The 27,355-nt window shown below is 40.9% G+C and overlaps 1 protein-coding gene across 1 annotated transcript; it reads right to left on the minus strand.

The window, feature by feature from the left end:
- Window positions 1-1,555: 1,555 nt before the first annotated feature.
- On the minus strand, window positions 1,556-25,784 carry CD80 (CD80 molecule). Its single transcript, NM_001003147.1, is given in 7 exon segments — window positions 1,556-3,093; window positions 5,089-5,204; window positions 6,416-6,529; window positions 12,533-12,814; window positions 17,315-17,632; window positions 24,155-24,262; window positions 25,455-25,784. Coding segments are annotated over 5 exon segments (915 nt in total). The 5' UTR covers window positions 24,255-24,262; window positions 25,455-25,784; the 3' UTR covers window positions 1,556-3,093; window positions 5,089-5,103.
- Between the last annotated feature and the right edge of the window lie 1,571 nt (window positions 25,785-27,355).

Genomic DNA, 27,355 nt, shown 5'->3' on the forward strand with positions numbered 1-27,355 from the left:
GATCACGACCAGAGCCAAAGGCTGACACTCAACCACTGAGCTACCCAGGCATCCCTCTTGCAGCCCTTTAAAAGGATACTCTAGGCATCACTAGGAAGAGGAGAGGAAAGAACCAGGTGAGGCAAATGGTCTGTAATGAAACCTTTGTGCCTTTGGGTCCTTGAAACATCATGGGCCTAAGTGTGTAGGGGCTCCTGGGTGGCTCCCCATTGAGTGTCCGACTCTTGATTTTGGCTCAGGCTGTGATCTCAGAGTCATGGGATTGAGCCCTGTGTGGGGCACCATGCTCAAGCATGGAGTCTACTTGTCCTTCCTCCCTACCCCTCCGCCCCTTCCCCCAAAAGCATGCACTCTCTCAAATAAATAAAATTTTTAAAAATAAAATAAAAAGATAATTCCTATGCCATTTGAAATATAATATAAATTTAACAAGCATGAAAAAAAATTTAACAAGCATGAAGTAGATAAGCATTATTTTTAAAAAAGAGCCAGACTTTGTTTCATCTCTTAGTGTTGCTGACAAAGTATCTATGCAAAAGTTAGAATAGCTACACAGTCTTTATACTCTAGGAGCTTGCTCCATAAGAAGGAAGCTGTCCTGCAGATTTTAACTTTTACTGAAGTGAGGGGTGGGGCAGCCCCCAGTGGCTCAGTGGTTTAACACCGCCTTCAGCCGGGGGCATGATCCTGGAGACTGCATGGAGCCTGCTTCTCCCTCTGCCTGTGTCTCTGCCTCTCTCTCTATTGTCTCTCATGAATAAATAAATAAAATCTGGGGATCCCTGGGTGGCTCAGCAGTTTAGCGCCTGCCTTTGTCCCGGGGCGCTGTCCTGAGGTCCCGGGATCGGGTCCCGCGTCGGGCTCCCAGAGTAAGCCTGCTTCTCCCTCTGCCTGTGTCTCTGCCTCTCTCTGTGTCTATCATAAGTGAATGAATAAATATTAAAAAAATAATAAATAAACAAATAAATAAATAAAATCTTTAAAAATTAAAATAAAGTGAGGGGGGTGGGGATGTACTGCTTTAAGTGTACTAAGGGGTAAAGACTGCTAGTACTTTGTTTCAGTGTTAGACCTCTTTGTTTTTAGTTCCTGCTCTAAAAATAACTATTTTCAGAAACCAGGTTTGTGTAGCTGTGGGATATAGTGGCTAAAACCAAGGGTTCTGGAGACATCACTGTCTTGAAATCCCAGTCATGTAGCTTTGCAGCCATGTGACCTATATAACGAAGCCATTTTACTTTTAAGTCTCAGTTTTCTCTTCTGTCCAATGAGATGGTATCTACCTCAGGATGGGTATGAAATGAAAAGCATAGCACAATGCCCTGGTGCACAGGGGATGATAGATAGAACAACAAATATCAGTAATTATAAGGATAGAAGAATCTCTGCACAAGTGTATTTTTACCATGATTTACACGTTATCACCACACTCCATAAAACATGTTTTTCTTAATTATCCCATTCATAAATTGCTGACAACTGGCAATTAGTTATTGTTTTATTCACATCTACATATAGGTTAAATTCTCCAACTAGAAATTATAAAACTAGATGATTGGTTTTAAAAATAATTTTATTCATATCACAAAAATATCAATAAAAGTATAATTCTTTGGAAAATAGTACCAACACATTTATCAAATGTAATAAGTAATGTAATATAATTTATTTTAAGTATAAATAAGCTGTCTCCTAGATGTGTCCTATTTTGTGATTACTTCTTGAGGTCTCCTTTTGAGCATGTCTAAGGATTATTAATTTTAATTAAATGCAGCAGTTCCCATTTTTTTTGTTTCTTTGCTTTGAGTTCAGGTCAGTCTCCAACTTTTATTTCTTTCAGTGATTTTGTTCTGAGGGCAACCATTTAAAACTGTACTTCTGCTCCTTAGACTATATAGCATAATCTGGTCCCTTGATAGCTGCCAAAATTAAACATTGTAAACCCAGCTACATGTGAGAAACTTGGCCAACTTGCTGTCCAACGTCAAATTTTCAAATGAGAATGTCTGATTCCTCCAGTCAGGTCTACCTCCAGGTCCACTGAGTTATGGAAGACAACTTCAGAGAAAGGAATCATGAGTAAGTGACACAGGAACGGCAGTTGGCCACTTCTTTATTTTTAATTCTCTGCTGATGTCAGAAGGATCAGAAATACCAAGGAGGAAGAGCAACTTGAGGAATCTAGGGAAACCCTATGGAATGCTATTTTCATTACCTCAATCAAATTCTAAGGACAGCTACTGTTTAGTAATATCTGTTTAGTAATATACAATTAAAACCTATCTCATTTTAAATGAGAACTTTCTCATGTTTTATAAATGAGTTTAAACTAGCATAAAGCCATTAAGGAGATTATCAGTCCAATATGAACCAGTAGGATGTGACTCTCTAAACCAACCTATCCCTCTCCAACGTGACTATCGCTTTGAGGTATATAAGTCATTCATCTTACATGTCAGCAGATATTAGTTTTGGATAGATCTACTTTCTCCAGAACCTGATGGAGAAGTGGGAAAGCAACAGAGGAGAACACAATGAAAGATGAGATACTGAGTAAACCCCAGTAATTTTTCCATCATTCTCATATTGGTATATATACCATCATACTACCACACATTAGCATCAGATTGCTTTTGACAGCAACACAAAACCTTCTAGTGTTGCATCAGATGAAGTCTCTGAAGTTGACCTGACATTGGACATACTCTTTTTCCAGAAGCATTTTGACTGGTGTGTACACCTGTACACACCAGTTAATAGCACAGAGCCGGACTACTGATGGAAAAGAGCACCCGAGACAGGAAATCTGGGTTCTAGCTCAGACCTTTATCATTCAGGTCACCCCCTAGGCCTTGATGTCCTTGTCATTAATGAGACAAGTATTTTCCGAATGTCTCTTCCAGGCCTGAACAATTCTTTGACCAAGGCTACCAGAGAGCTACTTATGTCCCCACCATATTCCTCTGGTCACTTTCTGCAGGGCCACTGAAATGAACAGGCTCCTAGAGAACAGATGCATGAAGTGCAAGGTGGGATAATCCTGGCCATCTGAGGAAATTCAAAGATGAGGTCAATCTAAGATGGAGGTGGGACCTGAGGAAACAAAAAAATAAACGAATACTTGAAACTCTAAATTCCCAAAGAAGGAAAGCATTTTAAAACTTTATATTTTTTACCATAAAAGTGCTCCCAAATTGAGGTGATGCTGTAGATACTACTATTTATGGCCAAAGAATATAAAAAGAAATTAAATTATGGGAGAATTTCGAGAATTTTATTACATGAAATATCAGGCAAATATTAAGCACCAGCAATCATCAAGCAACCAAATGTTATTGATCAAGTTAATACTCTTCTACATATGAGGCAAATAAATGTATCAGGCATGGTTGTTCTCAATAAGCCTACAATTTAGTAAAGAATATAGGGAAGCCTGGGTGGCTCAGTGGTTGAGCACCTGCCTTTGGCCCAGGGCATGATCCTGGAGTCCTGGGATTGAGTCCCACATCGGGCTCCCTGTATGGAACCTGCTTCTCCCTCTGCCTATGTCTCTGCCTCTCTCTATGTGTCTCTCATCAATAAGTAAAGTCTTAAAAAAAAAAAAAAAGAATATAAGGCATGGTACATGAAAATAACCCCAGGACGGAATGCTGTGTACTAGAGATAGCAATACTCCAGCAGTTCAAAGGCAGCACTGCTTGAACTGTACAAGACGGCCACGTAGAAGACCAGACCCATGGCTTCAATATGAGGTACCAGCTGACTGAGCAAAGGACTATTAACAAGGAAAGTCAGGGAAGTTCTAGGTAATCGCAGAACTGAGGCAGACATCCTTGAAAGGGCCTCCTGAAGAAGTTGAAAAGAAAACATGATAGGAAATGAAGACTACTATGGGGGAAACGTGCCTAGGCTGCTATGGTGCCATGAAAGAAACCGGTCTTAATACCCAGTTTGAGTCCTGGCTTTGTTCCTTCCCTGCCTGGCCTTAGGCAAACCACTCAACCTCTGGGAGGGAGCCTCAGGTTTCTCCTATAAAATGGAGATAAAGATCTTGCTCACAGATATTTTTATAAGACTAAAATGAAATGTTTTTGTAAAACATTACCTATTATATAAGTCTCAGATGTTTTATTTCATTTCCTTTTATTTTTTAAAGGTAATTGCAGACTCAATTCTTATGCATTTTCACCCTAGCTTCTTAAGTCAAAAAGGAACTGTTTATGGAGACTATAAACCACCCTGGACCTAGTATCAGTCTCTTGGATTCCAATGTTTCTCTTGCATGAAAAGGCCTGGGTAGTTTAGAATAACACAAAATTGATATAAGTTAATAGTGTGACTCAAAAAAGCTGCTGCTATGTTAGGCTTCCTTAACAGAACATTTCAGATATGTAGAATTAGACCATATCTATAAAGTTTTGGACTCCCATTTATTGACATCTAGGGTGTTCACATAAGGCTTCTGGAAACTACCATGTGGAGAGTAGTTCAAAGAACTGAGAACGTTTATACTGAAGAGACCAACTGAAATATGGAAAGTTAAAAGTCTTGAAACTTTTCCTGTAGGCATTGGGGTCTCTTCTGAGTTTTTGAGTGGGAAAATAACGTAGAGAAGGGATTCTTTATGAAATTTGCCTATTACTGGTTTAGTAGGATGACTCTGTTTGTAAGAGGCAGAGAGACCAATGAGGACATTACTGATCAGGGTGGTACAGAGTGACCAGTAAGTGACCCTAATCTGTGTCCATCAGTAGTGAGGGATACAGGGGGAAAAGGAATGATCAGAATAAGCAGCTGGGCCACGAATATTACTTCAAGATGAATTTACAGTAGTGTTTTATAGATAAGGACAGACACTGAGTTGACTGACAGGAAGGGGACATTTCAACATGGTGGAATGGCAGAGCAAAGTGAGAGGTTATAATCCTCTGTGGGGAGAAAGGCGAGATCTCAATCATCTGTGTAGAGTAACCTGAACTAGGTTTTTGAGAAGGTGCGGTAGTAGGTAAAAGTTTAATCTGGTGCTGAGTGGAAGAAAATACTGTGCCTCATTATATTCCATTCTGGTAGAGAAAAGCTAGAGGTTACCTCCAGATGTTCTGCTCATACAGATGCTTGGGCAGATCCTATGTTTATAGGGGACATCTTTTCCAGGTCCATGTCCTCTTTGTTCCTATTTCTCTGTCTCCATCTTGCAGCAGATCCTTGAAGACACGCACAAACAATAAAGATTTAGATAGGTGAGTTTCCCCAAAATTGTGCCCATATATTTCAGCAAGCTTTCACTGGCTTACAACTTGATCAGTGGTTCTTAAACCAGGAAGATTTCTTTTTTCCTTTTTTTTTTTTTTTTTTTTCTAACTGTGCCCAGCACCCACCCCTTCCTGGGACATTTGTAATGTAATAGAGACATTTTTGGTTGTCATAACTGAGGCAGGGGTGCTATTGGCATATAGTGAGTAGAGCCTAGAAATGCTGCTAAGTAAACTACAATGCACTGATTAGAACCCTAAACAAAGACTTATCTGGTCCCAAAAGTCAGTAGTGTTAAGAGTAAAAAATCTAGTTCGATGGGTAAGGCTGGGCAGTCTGTATCAAAAACATCCTCAAACCACCAGACCTCTTTACCCTACCTGTGGGGTTGGGTTGTTGGTAGCAAAGAGTTTTAGTGACTTCCCTATGCCTTGACAGTTTTTGTGCAGAAGTTTGGGAAAATCAGCTGGTGGTGGTCTTCCAGTTTTCTTTGTTCAACGTACATGATTTCTACTCCAAGAAAGGTTGGTGCCTCTTCATGGTGACTATGGCCTCAGCTCTGGCCTAGCAGTTCCTCTTCATTTAAGTACAGAGATAGAGGGTAGCATATGTGTAAGGCCAAAAATTTAAACTTGTAGGGAAAACATCCTAGATATCTCTTCTTTCCTCAGCCACTCCTTATCTTATCCAAAAATGTATTCTGAGGAATTGAGAATTGGTAAAATCACTTGTGGCCATGTAATTTCTCAGTGTCATCAGTGCATCTTACCTTCCTTCAAGAAAATGATTCTTGACCTCAAATCTTGTCGTTCTGACTTTCCTTCACTTGAAAATCAAATATTAGAATACCACTTTGCATCAGAAGTGTTTTCAAATTAGTTTGCAAGCCCCAGCGCTTCCAAGAAAATATAAAGTTGGGGGGGGGGGGAAATGGACTAAAGTAGAATGTGTCTTGGGGGCATTGAGTCATTGTTAGTCACTCTGGTGCCTAGGAGAGAACTGAACACATAGTAGGTGTCCTTGAAATGCCTGTCCAGTGAATGAGTAGAACTTGGTGAGACAAGTAAAGAAGACACTAAAACCTCAGAGAAGTGCTGACACATACCAATAGAATTTGGGCTTCCAGAAATTGAGGTCAGAATGATAGCATGATAGTACTTACTGTGGGCTAGGCAGCCTCCTGTAATGGCAGTGATCACAGCAATCACACCACTTACTACTAAGATCAGGATGACCCAGAGCTGTTGCTGGTTATTGGGAGGGTGTGGCTCGACTGCTGAGGGAAAAGAACAGTGTCAGCTCTAACGTGTTTCCAGCTACCGTATTCTATGCCTTTTATATTAACACAACTGTAGAGAGTATTTTTTTCACTTCTTTCTCTGCTCAGCCCTCCACTAGGCAGCTGCTAGCATTTTTCTTGCGGAACTCTTTGATCAGACACATATTTATGGGCAACTAATATCCAATGTCAGATATCAAAAGTGAAAAAGAAATTTTGAACTTTTGCATTTGCCGAATTAAGTTGGCATAAAAGAGATCCTAAGAAGATAACTTTAGAAATATTCTTTTCTTGGGGCTGCTGGGTAGCTCAGTTGGTTAAGCTAAGCAGCTGGCTCTTGGTTTTCACTCCGGGGATCTTGGGGTCCTGGGATTGGGCTCCACATGGGACTCTGCACTCAGCAGGGAGTCTGCTTAAGGATTCTCTCCCTTTCCCTCTGTGCCTCCCCCTGCTCGTGTGTGCACTCTCTTTTTCTAAAATAAAAATGAAAAATATTTTGTCTTGTATTTACATCTCACTTTTATAGTTGATATTACTATGTATTACTAATTATAGTGTGTATGTGTGTTAAAAGAATATACTAAGAGAAAGGGAAAAGGCATGACAGAAAAATAAGATCTATCTAGAACATTATGTTATATCTTATTTTTCTCTCTGTCATGCCTTTTCCCTTTCTTTTAGTATATTCTTTTAACACACATATACACCATCCTTACAGTAGCTGCCTAAAGCTACAGGAGCTATTTTGCATTCATTTTCAGATGCACATTTAATTTTCACCATCCATCCTAAAGCTTCTGGAAAGATAGAAGAGGCCAACAAAGAACTAAGAGTAAATGTGGCTAAATGTTAGTGGGGTCATCCTGGAAGGGAGCTCTGCAAAACTGGCTCTCAGCTGTTGAGCACAGGGAATGGAGAGACCACAGGGGATACAAGGAAGGATGTGGGGGGAGAGTAGACAGATATATGGGACTGCTGTCTGTTGCTCCTGATTAGGAGCAGCAGCTACATTGTTTATTCTTCAACCCCTTTGAGGAATAGTTAGCAACAAACAGCATCTGAAGAAAGGGCCCCGGGCACAGACTGAATATTAGCAGCTCATCTTCTGATTTCTCTGGAATAGTTTACAAATAAATATTGAACATTTACTAACTTAAGCGCTTTTCATTTTTCTGACTACCAAGCGTTGAGGATAAATTTTGGTCTTTAGTTTGTTGGACTTCTCATCAGCATTTGGCCCAGCTGAAACTTCCTCCTCCTTAGACTTCTATGACAGCACTTTCTTCTGTTTCTGTTTGTTGTGACTCAGTTTTTTTCATAGGCTCTTCCTCTTCTTGTTCTTTAAATATTGCTGCTTCCCATTGTTCTGTCTGTGGTCCCATTCTCCTCTCGCTGGCCCCAAGCTTCTCGGGTGATGTCATCATCCACACCCAAAGTTTAAAATACCACCTGATTTCTAAATCCATATATCATATTTCTGATCTCATTTCTTTTTGTCCCCCTTAGACACATACATTTTATTTAAAATGCACATTTTAATTACAGATTGATTTACTTTAAATATTGCACAGGCATTGTCACAAAGAAAGTACTGGGTTTGTTTATTTACTTTTAAATTCTAGTTAGTTGATGTACAGTTCAACATTGATTTCAGGAATTGAGTTCAGTGGTTCATTGTTTACATATAACACCCAGTGCTCACCTTAATACCAATCACCCACCCAGCCCATCCCCCACCCCTTCCCTCCTGAACAAACCCTGTTTGTTCTCTGTAGTTGTCTCTCGTGATTTGTTTCCCTCTCTCTCTCTTTTCCCCCTCCCATATGTTCATCCATTTTGTTTCTTAAATTCCATATATAAGCGAAATCATATGGCATTTATCTTTCTCTGATTGACTTATTTCACTTAGCATAATACATTCTAGCTCTATCCATGTCATTGCAAATGGTAAGATTTCATTCTTTTTGATGAATGAGTAGTATTCAATGGATTGTCATATATATTTACTGCTATAAATATCGAGATGCATGTACTCCTTCAAATGTGCATTTTTGTATCCTTTGGGTAAATACCTAGCAGTGCAATTGTTAGATCATAGGGTATTTTATTTTTAGCTTTTTGAGGAACCTCTTACTGTTCTCCAGAGTGGCTGTACCAGTTTGCATCCCCACCAACAGTGTAAGTGACACGATTCATTCCCCTTTCTCCCCATCCTTACAACATTTGTTGTCTCCTGTATTTTTGAACTCCAGGTTTGATTTTCTAGCTGCCAGCTAGATGGATGGATGCCAGCATTTCCACCTGATTTAAAATGAACTCACTATATTCTTTCCAAAGCATATCTTCCATCTATATTCTCCCATTTCAGTGAACAGCAATACCATAGTTACCCAAATAAGAGTGAAGGGTTTCTATGGACTTTCTACTTTGTATTCAGGATACTCTGCAATTGGTTCCTTTTCCCAAAATCCCATGCAGCAGCTGCCTTAGTTTAGATTTTTTTCTTCTCTCCCACTTGGTTGTCTCCATTCTGGTCCCTTTGCCTCTGGTTTCTCCCTCTCTCTCTCTCTGTCCCCTGCCTCTGGTTTCCTGGGCTCTACTAACTCCTACACATTGTGCCACAGTGATTATTCTAAAATGCATATTTGACTTTAGTGCACCTCCCACTTAGAGACTAAGGAAAGTTTTTTTTTTTTTTTCTTTTCCTCTAAAACACCACATTGCATGAAGGTGAGTGATCACCAGAAGTGGCCTCTACAGACCAGAATGACAAGGAGGCTCTCGCTATTATACTGTGAGTCTAAAAGTGTCACAGGTTCTGACTCATTCCTGCCTTCCTCTCAGAGGCCATTCTCCCATCCTCAAGCCTCCCTCAGCCTAGAAAGAGGATATATGTTTGAGAGAAAGAAGGGGGAACTAGTAATGACAAACTGGCTCTGTCATGATGCCAACTAGGAACCTAATAACGCACCACAGAACAGACTCAGAATTCTAATTGCAGAGTTATGTGGGGACATCTGCACATATAGCATACTAGATGCACCATGAGTAGGACTCCCTGATTCACTCCCTTGCACACACATGCGTCTTCCAGTATATCAAGGGTTAACCAATTTGGCAGGCCCAGACTAAAAATATCATGGACCAAATCTGTTTAATTAATAAATTTGGGGGTTTTTTTTGAGTGGTTATTTATATAAAGCTTTATATAAATATTTTTTGAGAGAAAAGGCACACACGAGCAGGAGGAGGGAGGGAGAGGGAGAGAGAGTATCTTAAGCAGGCTCCACACTCAGCAGGAAGCTGGACACAGGACTCCATCTTACCACCCTGAGATCATGCCCTGAGCTGAAATCAAGAGTCACGCTTGACTGACTGAGCCACCCAGGTGCCCCTATGTAAATATTTTTATGTAAATATATTTATATAAAGCTTTACTCACATGTCTGGTAACATTGCTATGAACTATACACCTAATTTTTGTTTATGCAGCCAGCTCTTGACCACCCACAAATGCATTATTTGCTTTAGACTCTAAATGATGCCTGCAGTTCAGTTTGGTTAAGCATCTGACTCTTGGTTTTGGCTCAGGTCACAATCTCAGGGTGGTGAGAGCTGAGATCGAGCCTCATGTCTGGCTCCACGCTGGGTGTGGTACCTGCTTAAGATTCTCTCCCTTTCTCTCTGCCCCTCCCCACCCCTAAAAAAAAGGGAAAAAATGGTGCCTGTAGTTCAATTAATGAGATTTGAAGTATTTATATATTAAAGCTCTCTATCATACCTAGCAAGATGCTTGGTATCTACTTGATAACTAATAAAGATTGAATGAACAAAGAAATGAATAAACCCATACACTTAATCATCTTTCCATTAACTATTGTAAATGTAGGGCAAAGAGCTAGTATTTTTCATTAGACTGAAAAGGGATATTGTTCATCCTTAGCATGAGGGAAGAATTGAGAGAAGGCATATCAGGGAAAAGATTAAAACTGGGTGTCTAAATCATCTTTAAATAAGAGCTCCATTCTTTTATTTGAATGGGCTACATTCTGTTTACTATATGTTAGCAAACTACAGTACACAGGCCAAACCTGGCCTACTGCCTCTTTTTTAAAATAAAATTTTTCAAAAAATAAAAATAAAAAAATAAAATTTTTCTGGAACACAGCCATATCCTTCATTTATGTCTTGTCTATTGCAGCTTCCATGCTATCACAGCAAAATTGAGTTTTTGCCAGAGACCATATGACCTACAAAGACTAAAGTATTTACTATCTGACCCTTTCCTGAAAATATTTGCCAATTCCTTTCCTAAAATATCATATACACTCATATTCCAAATATAATGTCCAAAATAAGATGATTGAAGCTGCTGCTATTACTATTTTGTGTGCAAATCCCTACCTTACTCATGACAATCTAAAATTGATTAAATAATGATAGTAAGGTGAAAATTAATGCTGAATTAATAAACTACATGATTCCAACCTCATTTTTATAAATTTTTTAGAACACATAAAAGATGACTGAAAGAAATGAGTTTGGGCTATTAATAAATCATGTCGGGCAGCCTGGGTGGCTTAGCAGTTTAGTTCCACCTTCAGCCCAGGGTGTGATCCTGGAGACCCGAGATTGAGGCCCACGTTAGGCTACATGCATGGAGCCTGCTTCTCCCTCTGCCTGTGTCTGTGCCTCTCTCTCTCTCTCTCTCTGTGTCTCTCATGAATAAATAAATAAACATTTAAAAATCATGTCAAAATTGTGTTTGTATTTGAACTAATTTCCCCAGGAAATTTATCTCATTACCAACTGGAGAAAATAATGAACAAGTCCACTTCAAGATGGAAAGACCTAGAGCAAATCATTCACTAGAATGATCTGCTAGACCATCTAAAATATCTCTTCTACTACAAGTACAGATAAGAGAAAGACATGCTGTATATTATATATTATATATCCATGTGCCACTATATATAAAATTCAGTATATTGTTTATTACTATGTAGCCACAAAATGTGTTGTTAAGAGTGGGTCTGGGGGGTGGAGGAGAGGCCTGGTGGTCTTCATACAATCAGTCCCACAAGTTAGACACTTATTTCAAGTATCTGTGTTCCCCCATTTTGGGTTCAACATGCATAAATTAATATAAGCTCAACTTATTCCATTGTACATTTTCAAATGATTTCATCTCTTAGGCACAGAAAATTCTGTACATTTACTATCTGTAGGGCAAAGTATTTGGTCATGGTATTTGGGGAAAATGTCCTCTATTTTCAGGCTTTGTCCTCAAGTAGTTTGTCATTTACCTTCTTTACCAGATTTGGTTCTGAATGAACCAGTAACTCTTTTTTTTTTTTTTTTTAATTTATTCATGAGAGAGAGAGAGACAGAGAGAGAGAGGCAGAGACACAGGCAGAGGGAGAAGCAGGCTCCATGCAGGGAGCCCAATGTGGGACTTGATCCCGGGACTCCAGGATCAGGCCCTGAGCCAAAGGCAGACGCTCAACCGCTGAGCCACCCAGGCGTCCCTGAACCAGTAATTTCTTTCTCTTTTTTTTTTTTTTTTTTTTTTTTGAACCAGTAATTTCTAAAAGGCACATTCACCCACAAAAGGCAACGATTTGATGCCATGGGATGACGGGAAGGAGGTATCCAAAAAGAAAGTACCAAAACCCTGAGGGAAAGTCAAAAGAAGGACAAATTTTAGTGCTTTCAGTATCAACAATATTGTTATAATACTTGCTGACTACTTGATGGAGAACATTTTTTTGGATGTCTCAGTTTTAGAAGGTTTATTAAAGGAAATAAAATTAGTAACATTATGGCCATACCTGTACAGTGACCTTAACAAGTCACAATATCACTTCATTATCATTTATGGGTCTAAAAATACAAGAAATGCTATCAAAGTTAACATACATAATTCCAAAATGTATCTGGCTGAGTTATTTTCTTTTTAGATTTTACACAGTAGAAACTCCTCAGAACAATGTTACTTACATTTTTGCCAGTTGAAGATCTGTGATACTGTTAAGTCTCCATACTTGACAAGACACACAAAGCTATGGTTGCTTGTTATATTGAAATCCAGTTCACTACTAATAGTGTACAACTCAGTGTCCGGGTCTTGGGAAACTGTTGTGTTGGCAGCATTCAATTCTTCTTCATTTTCCCACCAGGAGAGGTGAGGCTTTGGAAAACCTCCAGAGGTTGAACACATTATCCTTTTGATGTCATGGGATGGATTTCCAAGGTCAGTTATACTAGGGACAGGGAAGTCAGCTTAAGAAAGAAAAAGGATATAAGTACATATTATACTGGGGTGGGGATTGGGCAAGGGCTTTTTAAAAAAATAAATTATCTAGCTTTAATAGGAATAATAAAATTAGATATAATTTGCAACTTCCCATAAATCATTAATAGTTATGTGTAAGCCAAAGATTACTTTGGTTTGAATTGGGTATGTCAATTCTTCATTACTTTTTTTGTCAAAGATTTTTATTTATTTAAGAAATCTCTACACCCAATGTGGGGCTTGAATTCATGACCCCAAGAGCCACATGCTCTTACAACTGAGCCAGCCAGGCGCCCCAATTCTTCATCACTTTTGATGCAGGTAGAAGGGCACTTAGAGAAAGAGGTAGATCTCTGTGAATAAATAGTGGCATAGTATTTGGGATTTGTAAGAGATGAAGAGAAAAACAGACAAATGTATTGAGTTCTTGATGTTGTTAGATCTTGGACCCTACCTCATTTCATCTTTACAACAACCCTACAAAGCAGATGTACATCAAGAAAGATCAAATATCTAAAAAAAAATAAAAAAAAAAAAAGAAAAAAAGAAAAAAAGAAAAAGAAAGATCAAATATCAACAACTTCATTTGATTTAACCTAATATGGTTTCCATTTTATAAATAATCAAATTGAAGTAGAAAGAAATCACAATGAGTAAATGGCAAAACTGGGAAGCGAATTCAAGTTTTTCTGATACTATATCCTTCTCTTTTCTTATCTTCTCTTCCCTTCCCTTGTCTTTCTTTTCTTCTCTCTTCCTAATATTTGACGTATACAAAGTGGTTCTCTTATTTATCTATTTATGAATTAATATGCTAAAAAACACCTGTGAGCCCACCATTCAACTGGAAAGCTAGCACATTGACTGTATCTGATGTAAATCTACTCATCTGGTCTCACCTTCATTGTCTCCCCTATTTCCCACACTTGAGATAACCACTACTCTAAATTTTTCCTTAGGATTCCCTTCCTTTTTTAAAGGTAGTCTTTAGTAAGATAAACCTCTGTCCAAACTGCATAATATTGAGCCTATAATCTCAACCACTCTACTGACTCCTTTGCTATTCTTGTGTGCATTACGAGGACAGAGGGGTCTTCCTAGCATTCCTCCAAGATACTTGAGGCACTCTTGCATTTGTATATTTGACCCCCAATAAGATATTAAAATGTAAACACAATAAATCATAGTGAAAATGACTACCGAGAACACAGGAAAAAGCTCCCGAACCCACTTTTTCCCTTATTCTTAGGCTTAAAGAGATTTATGCTTCTCAGCCTGTGTGAGGGGAACCAAGCCCCGCATACTTCATCCCATCCAGTTAGATTTCTTTTTACAATTCAGAGTTCCACAGAGAGATTAGTATATAGCATAATGGTCACCAACATTTTTTTAAGAATTTATTTTGAAAGCTTCATAGTGCAAACAAATTGTACCACTTGGATGTCATGTCACAAGACATATGATGCAAAGCCGAGGCCATTCATGAGGATTGAGCTTTTGTAGAAAGTTGGGGGTTTTTGAAAGAACAACTGTGAATCATACATACATAATTAATAAAGATTTCCTTTGAAGCACAGGCTGGCCAAGATCTAACAGGTTTTAAGACCAGTTTTGCCTTTTAGCTCTGGGCCAATTACTTAATCAGTTTCAGTTTTAGTTTGCTCATCTGTAAGATAGGGATAATAATACCGGCCTTCCAGAATTGTAAGGATTAAATGACATCATTAATAGAAATCATGAAGCACAGAGCCGGACACAGAGCAGATTAATTAATAGACTGAGTTAGTGGGTCTTAAACTTGCACTCTCTTAGATGAGTGCCCTCATTTAAATCAAGTTGCCCAGCGAAAACTTCCAAAACCACCCAGTAGCACTGTGAATAATAAGAGAAAGGGGAAGTTATGACAAGTGACAAAACTGCCAGGAAAAGGAAAAAATTGCATTTGGTAGGAGGTGAAGTCACCATTTTTGAATCAATCCTGTCTCTAAATTAAGTTTGACATTTTCCTGAGCCATTTTTAGCTGACATTTCCTACTCTTGCAATTTGTCTTATAAGATCAAATCATTACAGTGGTAGCTGACATCAAGAAAGAATATTCTCTTTGTGGGGTGCCTGGCTGGTTCAGTCAGTGGAGCGTGCAACTCTTGATCTCGGGGTTGTGAGTTCAAGGCCCACAAAATAAAATCTTAGGAAAGAATATTCCCTTTGTTTCTTACAACAACGTTATGTATTATATATAGCCTGGAATAGCAAATCCAAGTAACCCATATCCTAAATTATGGTTCACGTTCATTTCTGTGTCTGCTTTTTTGAGAGATACTTAACCACGAGACTATTTTAAAATATTCTGTATATTAGAAACCATCTTTGCAAGGTCTGGCAAGGCTTAGCACAGCCTTAGCTGTCTTCTATTCCTTCAGTGAGATGATCCATGTCAAGTAACAGCAGTTAAGGCCTTATGAGACTAAACTAGCAAAGAATTACTCCTTTGTGTCTCGTTTTAATGCATTAACCTACATTTTCACCATTCCTAATAGGTAGGGTAAAAATATCTTATTAGGAAAGGAAAAGGTGCACGTGTGTTAGAAAGGTAAAAATCTGTTACCCTAGTTAACCTGTTAACTAGGATAGCTAGTTCCCCAAATGCTGGTTAATGGAGGCTTTTATATACTGCTGTGCTGATTGTATCATTTTGCAATCTTTAGCAAATGTAGAGAAACCAACTTGTTCAGTGCCAAACCTGGTGAAAGTCTCAGGTGTCTGAGGAAACCTCTCAGTCCCTAGCAAAATGGGACAGCTGATCATCCTAAGCAAATAAGTGATTAATTTCTTATTTCTCAAACTGTGGTCCTCAGCAGCCATACAGGCATCACCTGGTAGTTTGTTAGTACAGAATCCAAGATCCAACCCCACACCTACTGAATCTGAATCTGTGTTTTAACAAGATCCTCAAGGGAGTCTTAGAGACCTTAACACAACAGAAGCACTATTGTAATAGATGCAAATAGAAAAATCAGAATTGGTTGGTTCTGAGTCAAATTAAGCAGGCCAAGTTTCCCTTTTTGTCTTCACTCACCTGACTTTGGTGCCCAGCCCCTCCTGGCCCTTTCAAGGCCCCCAGCACTCTTGTGTTGCCCTTTTAGCTGTCCTCGGTCTCCTGCTGTAGTCTGCTACTAGGGCTTGCCCTTCCTGAAATTCTGCTTCTCCCTCTTGGGGTTTATTCTTTATCTTTCTATCAAAATGTACATAGTCCTGAGTCTACTTCCTTTTGGGCATTGTTAGAGGATTGCCTATATCTAATGCAATTAACTAATATAGGTTAATATGTTTGTGTTGCTATCCCCCCAGGTAACATTTTCATTTTTAACAGAGATCTTATAGGGGGAGAAAATGCTGAAACTGTCAGCATTTGGTAACAGTTCCAGCAATAATGGTGGGAATTCTAGGATTCAATGTGGGTCAGAATTTTGGACAGGGTGGGCTTTGTAGAACCCCTAAAATCACACCATCACATAATCATTGTTCTCTCCATGAGTAGGGAATACACAGAGTGAGGTTTAAGGTAATCCCATGTAACTGGCTTACCTCCTAAGCTTTAGGTGTGATTTGGATGCTATAGTGAAAGATTCAACATAGCTTTGTTCTTTGAAGAACAAAGCAGGGAAGAGTAGTGAAGAATTCACCAAGGATCCACTTACATTACCTGTTATCAAGGTTAATGATCATCTTTTATTAAATAATAAGTTCGGTTTCCACTAAAGGCCCAAGTGTCCAGGAAGAAAATGAAACGTGGTTAAATTTCAAATATGGGGGAAAGGTCAAGGGCTATCATTTCTCAGCAAGGGCTCAAGGTATATTAGTAACCACTAGTCCTATCACCTGGGATAAACACAAGGCTCCTTCCTACCCAAGAAATGCTTTCTGTCGCAGTAGATATAGAAGCAGGGCTTTGATTTATGAATTATCCTTCTTTCCCATGACATAAATTATGTACCCAATCCTCTGGTGTCTAACTTTGTAGGAATAGCCATTAGATGAGAGCTTCAAATATAATAATAAATATAAATAGTATAATAGCCATAGCAATAGGCATTCAGTTACTATTTGATAAATATTTCTGCCTGCATTATTCTTATACCTTTCAATATACTTTCACAGAATGTATTACTGGATAAAGTGCAGTTAATAGTACAGCTACATTAAATCAAGTGTATCCCTTTATGATTCAGAAGGCACTATAGGTCATTCTAATGCCAGGATGACTGTAATGAATTTGGATGGTCAAAATGCAAGAAATGCACACTAATAGATACTTCCAGGATGTCTTGAGAATCAGTTAGGGCTTATTGTAAAACTACAGATTTATTTAACCCTAAACGAAGATACCTCCCTCTTTGGTAAGATTTTCAACCTAATCAATAGGAATATATCTTTAAGGGCATCAAGAATCTGCCAGTTTATAGTAAATCAGAAAAATCCCACTGACCTCTGACCAATAACATCACCGAAGTCATGTGTTTCACTTTGTAAGACCTTTTTTCAGTCTTTTGAACGATACAGGTGTATTTGCCATTGTCTGACAGGCGCAGAGCCATAATCACGATGGAGAGGTTATTGGTGAAGTCAGCAAAGGTGCGATTCTCATACTTGGACCACACTTTCGTTTGTCCAGATGTGACAGCCAGCACCACTTCATCATCCTTTTGCCAATAGATTCGAACTTTCATCAGTTCTGTAGTGGAAATGTTGTAATCACAGGACAGTACTGCTACTTCTTTCACTGTCTTGTTCACCTGGATGATGCCTAAGGAGAGGCAAACAGAAAGGATTTTATGTCTATTAAATATGGAGTCCTGCACAAGCAGGAATTCAGAGTTGGCAATAACAGAACTCAGGGTGTTGTATCTAGTGGCTATGCATGATCAGAGAGTTCAGTTTGATTTTGATAATTTTAGTCCCCAGTGCTTTTTTTTATTGTGGTTAAAAAATTGTAAAATACACCATCTTAACCATTTTTTAAGTGTACAGTTCAGTGGTGTTAAGTATATTCCCGTTGTTAAGAAACAGATCTCCAGATCTTTTCATCTTACAAATCTGCAACTCTGTATGCATTAAACAGCTCTCCTTTCTTTATCCCCCCAACCCCTTGGTAACCACCACTCAATGTTCTGTTTCTATGAATTTGACTACTTTAGATACTGCATATAACTGGAATCATGGAGCACTTTCTTTTTATGACTGGCTTATTTCATTTACCATAGTGTCCTCAAGGTTCATTCATGGTTTAGAATGTGCCAGAATCCTTTTCCTTCCTTTTTAAGGAATAATAAGCAAATGATTATATATATATATATATATATATATATATATATATATATCACATCTTCTTTTCTATTCATATGTCTATGGACAGTGGGGGAGAAGGTCCACTAGTCCCAGAAGAAGGACTTTAAGAGACCTAGCACATGAATGCCAACTATGGGTAGACAATGTACTCAGCCGTGATGGGGGATATGGAAGTCACTAGAATGTGAGATCTTGAAGGGATGTCCAAGTTCATTCATTTTGGTGTTCTTCTGGAAGGTTCTTAGGAAGCTGCCCCAGCTTTACAATTTCTGGTGCAGACCTTTCAGGCCACTTTCCTAGTTAACTGGTTTCCCCAATTTTTTAGGCCCAAGTTCCAGAACAGCAGGCCAACACCACCCACACCCCAGCCAAACCCCAATGTTGAGCTCTGCCTTGAGAAACAGAGTCCTTTTCTTCCCAGACCTGGATTGACCTCATAACTTCAGGCTGAATTCTCCCCTCATCCCCACCAGACAAGGTATAGTTTACACCTCTAGACTATTTCTATCCTCTTCTGTGACCCTAAATTATCTATATCTCATCTTTATCTCTTTCAACTATCTGTAATCCATGTAACAGTTGGCCCCCATTTAAAATATTCTGCCAATTTTCCTATCAGTGTATTTCAGAAAACCAACATTTCAGCATCCAAACTCCATCTTTTTGTTAGCTCCTAAGCCTTTGTCGGTAGCACCAAACTCCCCACTGTCAGACTCTGTCTTCTGATTTTTTTGGTCATTCTTCCTATCCTGGGCTTGATCTACAAGCAGAGTCCCTCAAGCCCAAGATCTTTCACAAGTAGCCACTGCCTCCCCCACCGGACAGTATCGTGTCATCATGCCCCACATCCCCCAGAGCCACACAGCATCCCCTGGCTGGGGTTGGGAGGGGTCCCCTATCTAGAGATCAAGTCTCCAGTTCCTCTCTCTCGTTATGGTAGGATCATGGAGCACTAGCCCCTTTCTATCTCAACAGCCATTCTTCAGGCCTTCACTTAAGAAATGAGTTTTGTGCTGGCAGTATCTTCACAACAATATAAAGTAACTCAGAATGATCTAAGGCACCCCTTTCAGCACTTGTGCCAAATGTTGCCAACCCCAGCTTTAAGCAGCATATCTGAAAAAAGGGTAGCCATGAAAAGATATACTCAAGGGGAGCATATAATAGCTAAATAACCCTAACTCTCTTTAAAAAGATACAGCAGAAGCAAGCTGATAGGTATAAGGAGCATAAACTATGGATTCCTATTGACTTGGCTCAGCCATTTGCTAATTAATCTGATTCCTCAGGGTATGATATGTACCTCCCAGGATCATTGTAAAATTAAATTCAGTTAAATGATATAAATGGAAAAATCCTGAGTATATACAAGTCTTCTGTAAGACTTTCCTTTCTTCTCTTTCCCAACTCTTGCTCCCAACTTCTACCCTCTGGTCCTTTCATTGCCCTCAGGGGTTATGTCAGATACACAGGACCCTGGTCTTGCTATGGGCCAAGCAGATACGACTTCAGAAATCAGCTCATTTATCTGGGATTCTAAATAGGATATTTCCCTATGATCTGTTGGTTCCTACCCAAAAAGAATCCAGAATTTCTAACGGATTTTGACATTAGCAAAAGAGGAATCTTAACTGAAAATGAGCTACTTTCAATGATGACTCTTAAGGAGTTTTTGTCCAGCCATCTGAGGAGAAGTGTGGGTGTTCCTCTAAAGGTCAGTAAAAATCAATGGGATCCTTAATGTTCCTATATGAAATCGGCTCACCACACACTCATGGTGAAGAAGAACCAGACTGAAAAGAGGAACTAAAAAAATCTTCTGAGCAGTTTGGAAATTCCACCAGGACCCGGCTTCCATACTCAGGCTTGCTGCATTTACAGATAACTGAAAGCTGTCTGAAGGGTTTGGTCTGCTTCAGTGGCTCTGAAGGGGAGAGTCAGGTCCCTGAAATCTGAGTATTACTGCCTAAACCCAGCTGAATTTTGACCTTGCTTCACCATTTTACAGATGGGGACACCTAGCAAAGTGGGTGTGAGAATTCCGCCCACATAACACGCCTCTGCTGTCCTGGGCACATGACAGGTACCAGTGCCCTCGCCAGGCATTCACACAGCCCAGTTCCTTGCTTTCCTCAGATTTCTGCTCTGGGATCCCCTTTGTCTGGTACTCTCCCTAACCAGCACCCCCTCCCAGACCTTATCCATTCTGCTGCTCATTAGTCCCTTGTCCTGATTTATTTCTCTTCAAGCTCATCTCTAGCACTAGTTACTTTTGAGGCTATGAGAGTGGGGGCTTTATCTGTTTAGTTCATTGCTCTACCTGCAGAATCTAGAATAAGGACTGGCCCATAGTAGGTGCTCAATTAATATTTGCTGGATGCATGGTTAGGCATTAGGAGATGAGATCTGGCTCCATCTGCTACACATTAGAATCATAACCTTGATTGAGTTGGTTCCTTGGGAATTTCTGCAAAATGGGCATGATACATTCTCCTCTAAGATTTCATGGAATTATCATGGGGACTGTATGAAACCCAGATGTAAAAGTGCTTTGCTAACTATAAAACACCATACAGATTTTTAAATGGGGCCATTCCTCTCATTCACAGCACATGATTTGTTGAATGGCACCCAGGATAGGGCGGAATCAATCTGGTAATCGGCTGATGACTGGACTGAGCCAAGCGCCCAGAGCTGGGCAGAGCAGCTCATATCCCCATGTGCTGTGATGTGTGTTATCTCACTGGGGCTTAAGTGTGCTTTTGAAATAACGGTGTTCTCTGACTCTATGGGAAACACATGTTAAATTCATAGAATAGCAAATACAGGAAAGCATAAAAGATATCTATAATCAATCCCATCATCTAGAGATCTACTGTTAATGGGCTGTGTATATCCCTCCAATGGGAGGGACCCTTTGGGACACTTCTAAGTGCTCTGCATGAGATTAACCAGCACCCATGGGGTTTGTGTGAGCCTTGGGCTTGGTGCTGGGAGAACAAGGAGAATAGGTATCTGCTCTCCAGCAGCTGACAGATTTGAGACCCGTCACCTGATTTTTGCACCACTTCTGACTTCTCTCCTCTTGAGACCTAGCCTATACACACTGTATAAATCTGATCCTTTATGTCCCCAAATGGTATTTAAGTCTCCAAAAAGCTCAGGGACACAGCAAGAACCGTGGCTCATAGGACCCCTTGGCTAGCAGCCTTCAGATAGTACAGGACAACAGGAAGAGTCTCTGTGACACTCTGGGGGCATTCTTTTCCCTCTGGCTCAGTCTCCCTCATGCCATAGACATGCAGGCAACACCTTTCCTGTGTCCCTGGCCCACAACCACCAAAGGCCTCTCCCCTTCCCTTAGACTTGTGCTTCCCTGAAAATGCCCCACTTCTGAGAGAAAGCTGCCCATGTCGGCCCCCCTGAGAGCGACCTGTTAGACCCTATGCTGTATAACTACCAGTTTCTGGAGTACGTGAGTCCAGTGTCTTTACCTCCACAGACCAAACCAGAAGTGGAGAGGAGTTCAGGCATCCCCTCCCTTTTCAGGACAAAGTGGTCACCTGTCCTGGGCAGCAATGGGTGGGGATAGGCGGAGTGCAGCTTCCTGGCCCAGACCAGGAGAGGAGGGTGTGTGGTAAATCCCTGTCCCTGAAGCAAAGGCCTCCATGATCTCACCCAGCCTTGCCTCCCACAGGCCATATGCAGCTCCCAGCTGCACCCAGTCTGCCAAACCCTCCCTGAGACTACACCACACATACACTCTCCAGTCTCCACATCTCCCTCTGACTCCAGTCACTTCGTCAAAGCTCTCTAAGATAGCCTCCTGACAGGTTTTACACAATCCCTCTGGCAGCCCCACAGGCCATTCCTTATGCTTTAGCAACACTTCTTTTTTCAAACATCATTTCAGAGCTTTACTACTCAAACCGAAGGTCTGTGGCCCAACAGCATTGGCATCACCTGAGGGCTTGTTAGAGATGCAGAATCTTAGGCCCCTCCCTGCCCCACCCTAGCAGAAACGTATTTTTCAAAAAATTATGCCTACTTTATTTCAGAGCATTTTAGGTTCACAGCAAAATGAATGGAAAGTAAAGAGAGCTCCCATATACTCCATCCCCTTGGTGCACACAGCCGCCCCTTCCCTAGACATCTTCTGCCAGAGGGTACATTTGGGACAATCAATGAACCTTCATTAACACATCATTACCACTCAAAGTCTGCAGTTTACTTTAGGGATCATTCTTGACACTATACATCTAATGGGTTTTCACCAACGTAAAATGACACGTATCCACCATTATAGTATCATACTGAGTCTCCTCTCCTCATTGCCCTGTGCTGGAAACTGCTTTCAACATACCAGGTGATTGGTATGTATACCTGACGTGTGAGCAGCATTGGTATAGACCATGTCAGTCCTTAAAACCCTTCCGCGGCTTCCCACTGCCCTCCAGACAACATTCAGATTCCTGACCATGGCCTTTAAGCACTGTGGAGTCTGGTCCCTGCCTCTACTTACCCCACCATGTCCACTGTCTTCACTTCCCCTCTCCTCTGTTTCTTTCGTGTGTGGCTCTTCCGCCTTCACCCAACTCACTCTAACCACCCTCTTCTCTGGCAGAGAAAGACACTGTACATCCTTCGTACATTCATTTGAGTGTTTCTTTGATTAATTTTCATGTTCTTCCTAATGACCGTAAATTCCATGAAGGCAAAAGCCATGTCAGTCTTGCTCACAACTTGTCCCCAGGACCAAGAAAAGTATCCTCCACATAGGAAATGCTCAATATTTGTTGAATTAATATGAGTAAACAAAAGAAAGAACCCTTGTGCCAGACTCATCCTTACCTTTGTGCCTCTGTGCTGTTGCCCCACCCAGAATTCTCCTACCATCACCCATCCTCCACCATAAAGCCTGCCAGCTGCCTTAGCCCGTCCTGGCCCCATCTGTCCAGGTCTTGGCCCCTCACAGTCAGGACCAGACACTGCACTGCTCTTCACTTGCTTGTAGGTTAGTTTTGCCTTCTTCAACTAACACACTCAAATCTCCTAGAGGGCCGGAATCCCAGGTTCAGTTTTTGAGTACATAGTAGGTGTTCAAACATAAGTTGCTCATGGATTTGTTTGTCGACTCGGTACAGAAATAATAAAATCTGAATGTAGCTGTAGGACAAAGTGCTTTCCTAAATATTTTTCTTTAGCTCAAAGATCATCTCCTTCTGCTTGCCCCTGACTAATTTCCCTGGTATAATTGCTAAAACCCTAGTTTTAATTTTATATTTTCTTTCTCTTTTTCATCGGTACTTTCCCCGCCCCCCATACACACATATTTCTAGGAAGCCTGTATAAATTTCTTTCTAAATATTTTAAAATTCTTTGGACTCTCTCAGAAGATTCATTAGCTCCCCCAGCTTCCCAGAAGAAAACTAGAACTGTTGCAAATGTCATATAAGTGTAAAATATATACAATTTCTGATGCATAAATTATAAAACTTAAGTCATGGTTCTCTTGGTTCAGCAGCCGTGTAAAATAGCAGGCTTTCCAGCCCAGGACAGAAAATGTACTACTAGCACCACTGTAGGCCAGTAATCCAGCACCCAAACTCCTCTCCCGTCCCTCTTCCTCCGTCCCTCACACTTAGACATTCCGGTTGATGCCTGCAGTGCAGACATACTTCAAGTGAGCAGCTCGTAAGACAAGGAGCTGTGAAGCCAAGCTGTGCTGAAGCCAAAGCCTTCTCTTTACTTGGGAGAAACAAGGTGGCATGCTGATCAGCAGAAAGAAGATCTTTTGTTTTGACTTTAAAAATAAAGTCAGAACCATTCTTCAGCAGGATGAGCCCCACTCTTCTTAACAGCCCCCTGGATCCAGCCCTTGAAGCCCAGCCTGGAGGGTGGCAGAGAGGGACAACACAGAAAACCCCACCTCCTAAACCCTGAAGCAGCAAACTGAGTCAAGTTCCTGAAAGTTCCTTACCTGAACAGAAGTAAAAGAGACTAGCTAGCACCAAGAGCTGAGAGACCTTGAGATATGGGTGTTTGAGTGGTGGTGTTCTCCACTTCGCTGTGTAATCCATGGCTTCTGCTGCTTAGGGTAGAGAACAAAAACAATTTCAAACCAAGTGAAACCTGGGTACCTCCCAGTAAGCGCCACGCAGGAGCAGAAGACAATTCAATTGCCTCACACAGAGGGTTCTCCTATGATGTTTGCAAAAACACCATGGATGGTATACCTGGGTCTCCAAACTCCTGAATATAAAAGATTGTGGATTTATTTTCACAACTTGAAAAGGAAAAAAATTAAAATCACCCAGGAAAGAAGGTTGGCCTCATGTGGGTTATAAAGCTCCCTGGTTGTCTGCCTGAAATGAGTCAGAAGCTTTTAATCTGAGCATTCTCTAAACCACACAATCTCAAGGGCAAAGCAAAGGTTGGGGGAACTCCGAGGAGGTGATCCTGTTTTGTATATGTTCCCAAAACTAACCGCAGGTCTCCCATGGAATTGTTCTGCTTAATGGGGACAATAAGACTTTGGTAAGAGGACAGAGGATTTTAAGAGTCCTCAATAGCAGTTAGCCAAAATTCAGAACCTCTTCAAAACATACCAAGAAACACATAGCACCAGTGAGATCCTATTTCGTCCAAGGCAGGACTGAAATTATAAAACTACTTCCTTCTCAACACATTAACGTAAAAGAAGTACCTCCATTCTTAAAGACCCCATGCGAGGAATACGTCTTAAACTGGCAGAGGATCTGAATCAACAGAAATCTGTTTGTAAAACGGGAAAAGATGTATTACAAAAAATACTTATTTATATAACGTATACCGCATGAGGAAGCTGTTTTTTTTTTCTGTAAATTTACAAAATTTAGAACTGAAAATGAATGTCGTGCTCCACTGTGATCTTCTGAGGTTGCCACCACAGACATAGTCCAATGCTACTCAGAAGCCATTCAGGACCCCTCTTTGGGAACCACCCCAGAGCTCATTTTCCAGCCACACTTGACTATTTTATTAGCCACACTCCATTTTAATCAGGATTAGTTTGCATTTGCTTCTTCACCAGAATTTTTTGAGCCATAACTCTGTTGATGATTCACCAACCAAGCTGGGAAGCCCCAGCCCCCCGTAAGAATGAGACCCCAGGCAGGATCTTCTGGAAGTATGCATCTTGAAGATAGAAGTGATAGTATGTTTATTTAAAAAGCAGTCGGGTTGTTGGTAACTATCCCTATCAAGCTATCCCATATGAAGATAACAGTAAATGTACTTACCTGCTGAAGGATAACTCCTCTTTTTTTTTTTTTTCTTGTGTTAGAACAAAACAAAACAAAACGTCAAAGGATGAGGCCCCAGTTCTGAGATGTTCCTTTCTTGCTGTCTCCAAAATAATGGCAAGTTGCTCAGCTTTTCTTTGGGTGATATACCAGAGGCAATCCCCTTTCCAACTTCCTTTTACTCGCTGGAAGATCTAGCTGATGTTCATTACCAGCAGTATTTAAGTCAAAGCAGGGGATGTGTAGATGTTATGTATAACTTGAGGAAGCTGGTTCTGCTGTCCCTTTTTGTCAGCCACCTCAGAGAGTGTGGCTAGGACAAAGCACACAGCCCCTCCCTCACCATCTCTCACCATCTCTCATAAAAAGTCTCAAGAGCAGAGCAGCCTGTGGGAGAGTGGGAGGGGCAGGCTCATTGGCTTTGGGTTAGATTGTGAAATCTGTGAACCAGCTGTTTCTTTTTTCTTTTTTTCCAAAGATTTTATTTATTTATTTATTCATGAGAGACACGGAGAGAGAGGCAGAGACACAGGAAGAGGGAGGAGAAGCAGGCTCCAGGCAGAGAGCCCAGTGCAGGACTTGAGGATCACACCCCGAGCCAAAGGCAAGTCACTCAACCACTGAGCCACCCAGGCATCCCGAACCAGCTGTTTCTAAGTTGGTCTCAAGTTTTGTTTTAGCACCCAGTAACCACCTTGCTACTCAACAGTCATGTCACTGCAGGAGTGGGCGGTCTACCTTGTATGTAGTGGCCACTTTTTGGAGAGTGCTGAGTTCAATAGACGGCCCTTAACTGCACCTCTATTATCTTCACAGACTGGACTTTCCAGCAGCCATGTTGGACAGGAGCGCCATAGACGAAGTTGAGGGCACCTCAGGTGAGCACAATGACAGAACCGAGGGATAGGGTGAGGAAGATTTTAGGTAGTCCCCTAAACCCCCCCCCCCCACCCCTGGACTCTTATTTTCAATCAGCCTGCTACCCCTGTGTAGAATTTTGGAGCATTCTGTGGGTAAACAGCTGACTCATGCTGGCCCAGTGAACCTGTTTTGCACAAATAGAACCTGATAGCACCTTGCCTGGGCCTGTACCTTTTACGGTCTGCTCCTGGCCCCAGGGCTCCTCTTTTGCTTTGGCATGAGATATCTTTGCAAGTTCTCTACTTAAACGTGTGCAGCCTGGGAATATGGTGGTAGTCAGTGCCCATGGAGTACTCCTGACCAGATGGGATTGGAAGCTGACAGCTTCCAGGTGGAGAGTTCTGAGAAACATTTCATGAGGGTCTTCAGAAGGTCCCAGTGGGATTGAGTACCAGCTGTCTGTGGCAGAGGCCAGTGTGGTAAACCACCCTTGTCCTGGAGTTTCTTTCTTCCCTAAGTCCTCCTGTGTTCTACACCACTGGACTGCATCCCCAATAAACTAGACTTTTGTTTTCAGCTTTGCTTTCTGAATACTCTAGGTTAAGGCAAGAGGGATGCTCTCGTGGTTTTCCATCTAAATTTGTAAAAGTAGGCCCTCATATCCCTCCCATCTTGTCCATCTTTCTGTAGAGGTAGAAACGTGGCACTGGAAACAGATGTGTTGTAATGTGGGGTGGCAGGGGTGGCAGCAGCTTTTACTGAACAAACGTGGCCTCTTCTACTTCCTGTCTATTGGCAAACACACCGTCTCTTCCAAGGCAGCCAGAAAGAGCAAAGAGAGTAGGAAACAGGGAAGGCAGAGGCATCTTGCTTCAACCCAGTGACAGGTTTGTGGCAGGGTTCAGTGGGTGGCTGCTCTGTCAATCTTAGATTTGGAATATTCAAGCTCTATAAAGTGTGCCAGGCAAGACTTTATATGACAGGGGCCCATTACATTTTCATCTTCTCTGCGAGGGAAAAAAGCTTGGTGAGCATTT

This window comes from Canis lupus, chromosome 33 (genome assembly GCF_011100685.1).
Source record: "Canis lupus familiaris isolate Mischka breed German Shepherd chromosome 33, alternate assembly UU_Cfam_GSD_1.0, whole genome shotgun sequence".
Lineage (NCBI taxonomy): Eukaryota > Metazoa > Chordata > Mammalia > Carnivora > Canidae > Canis > Canis lupus.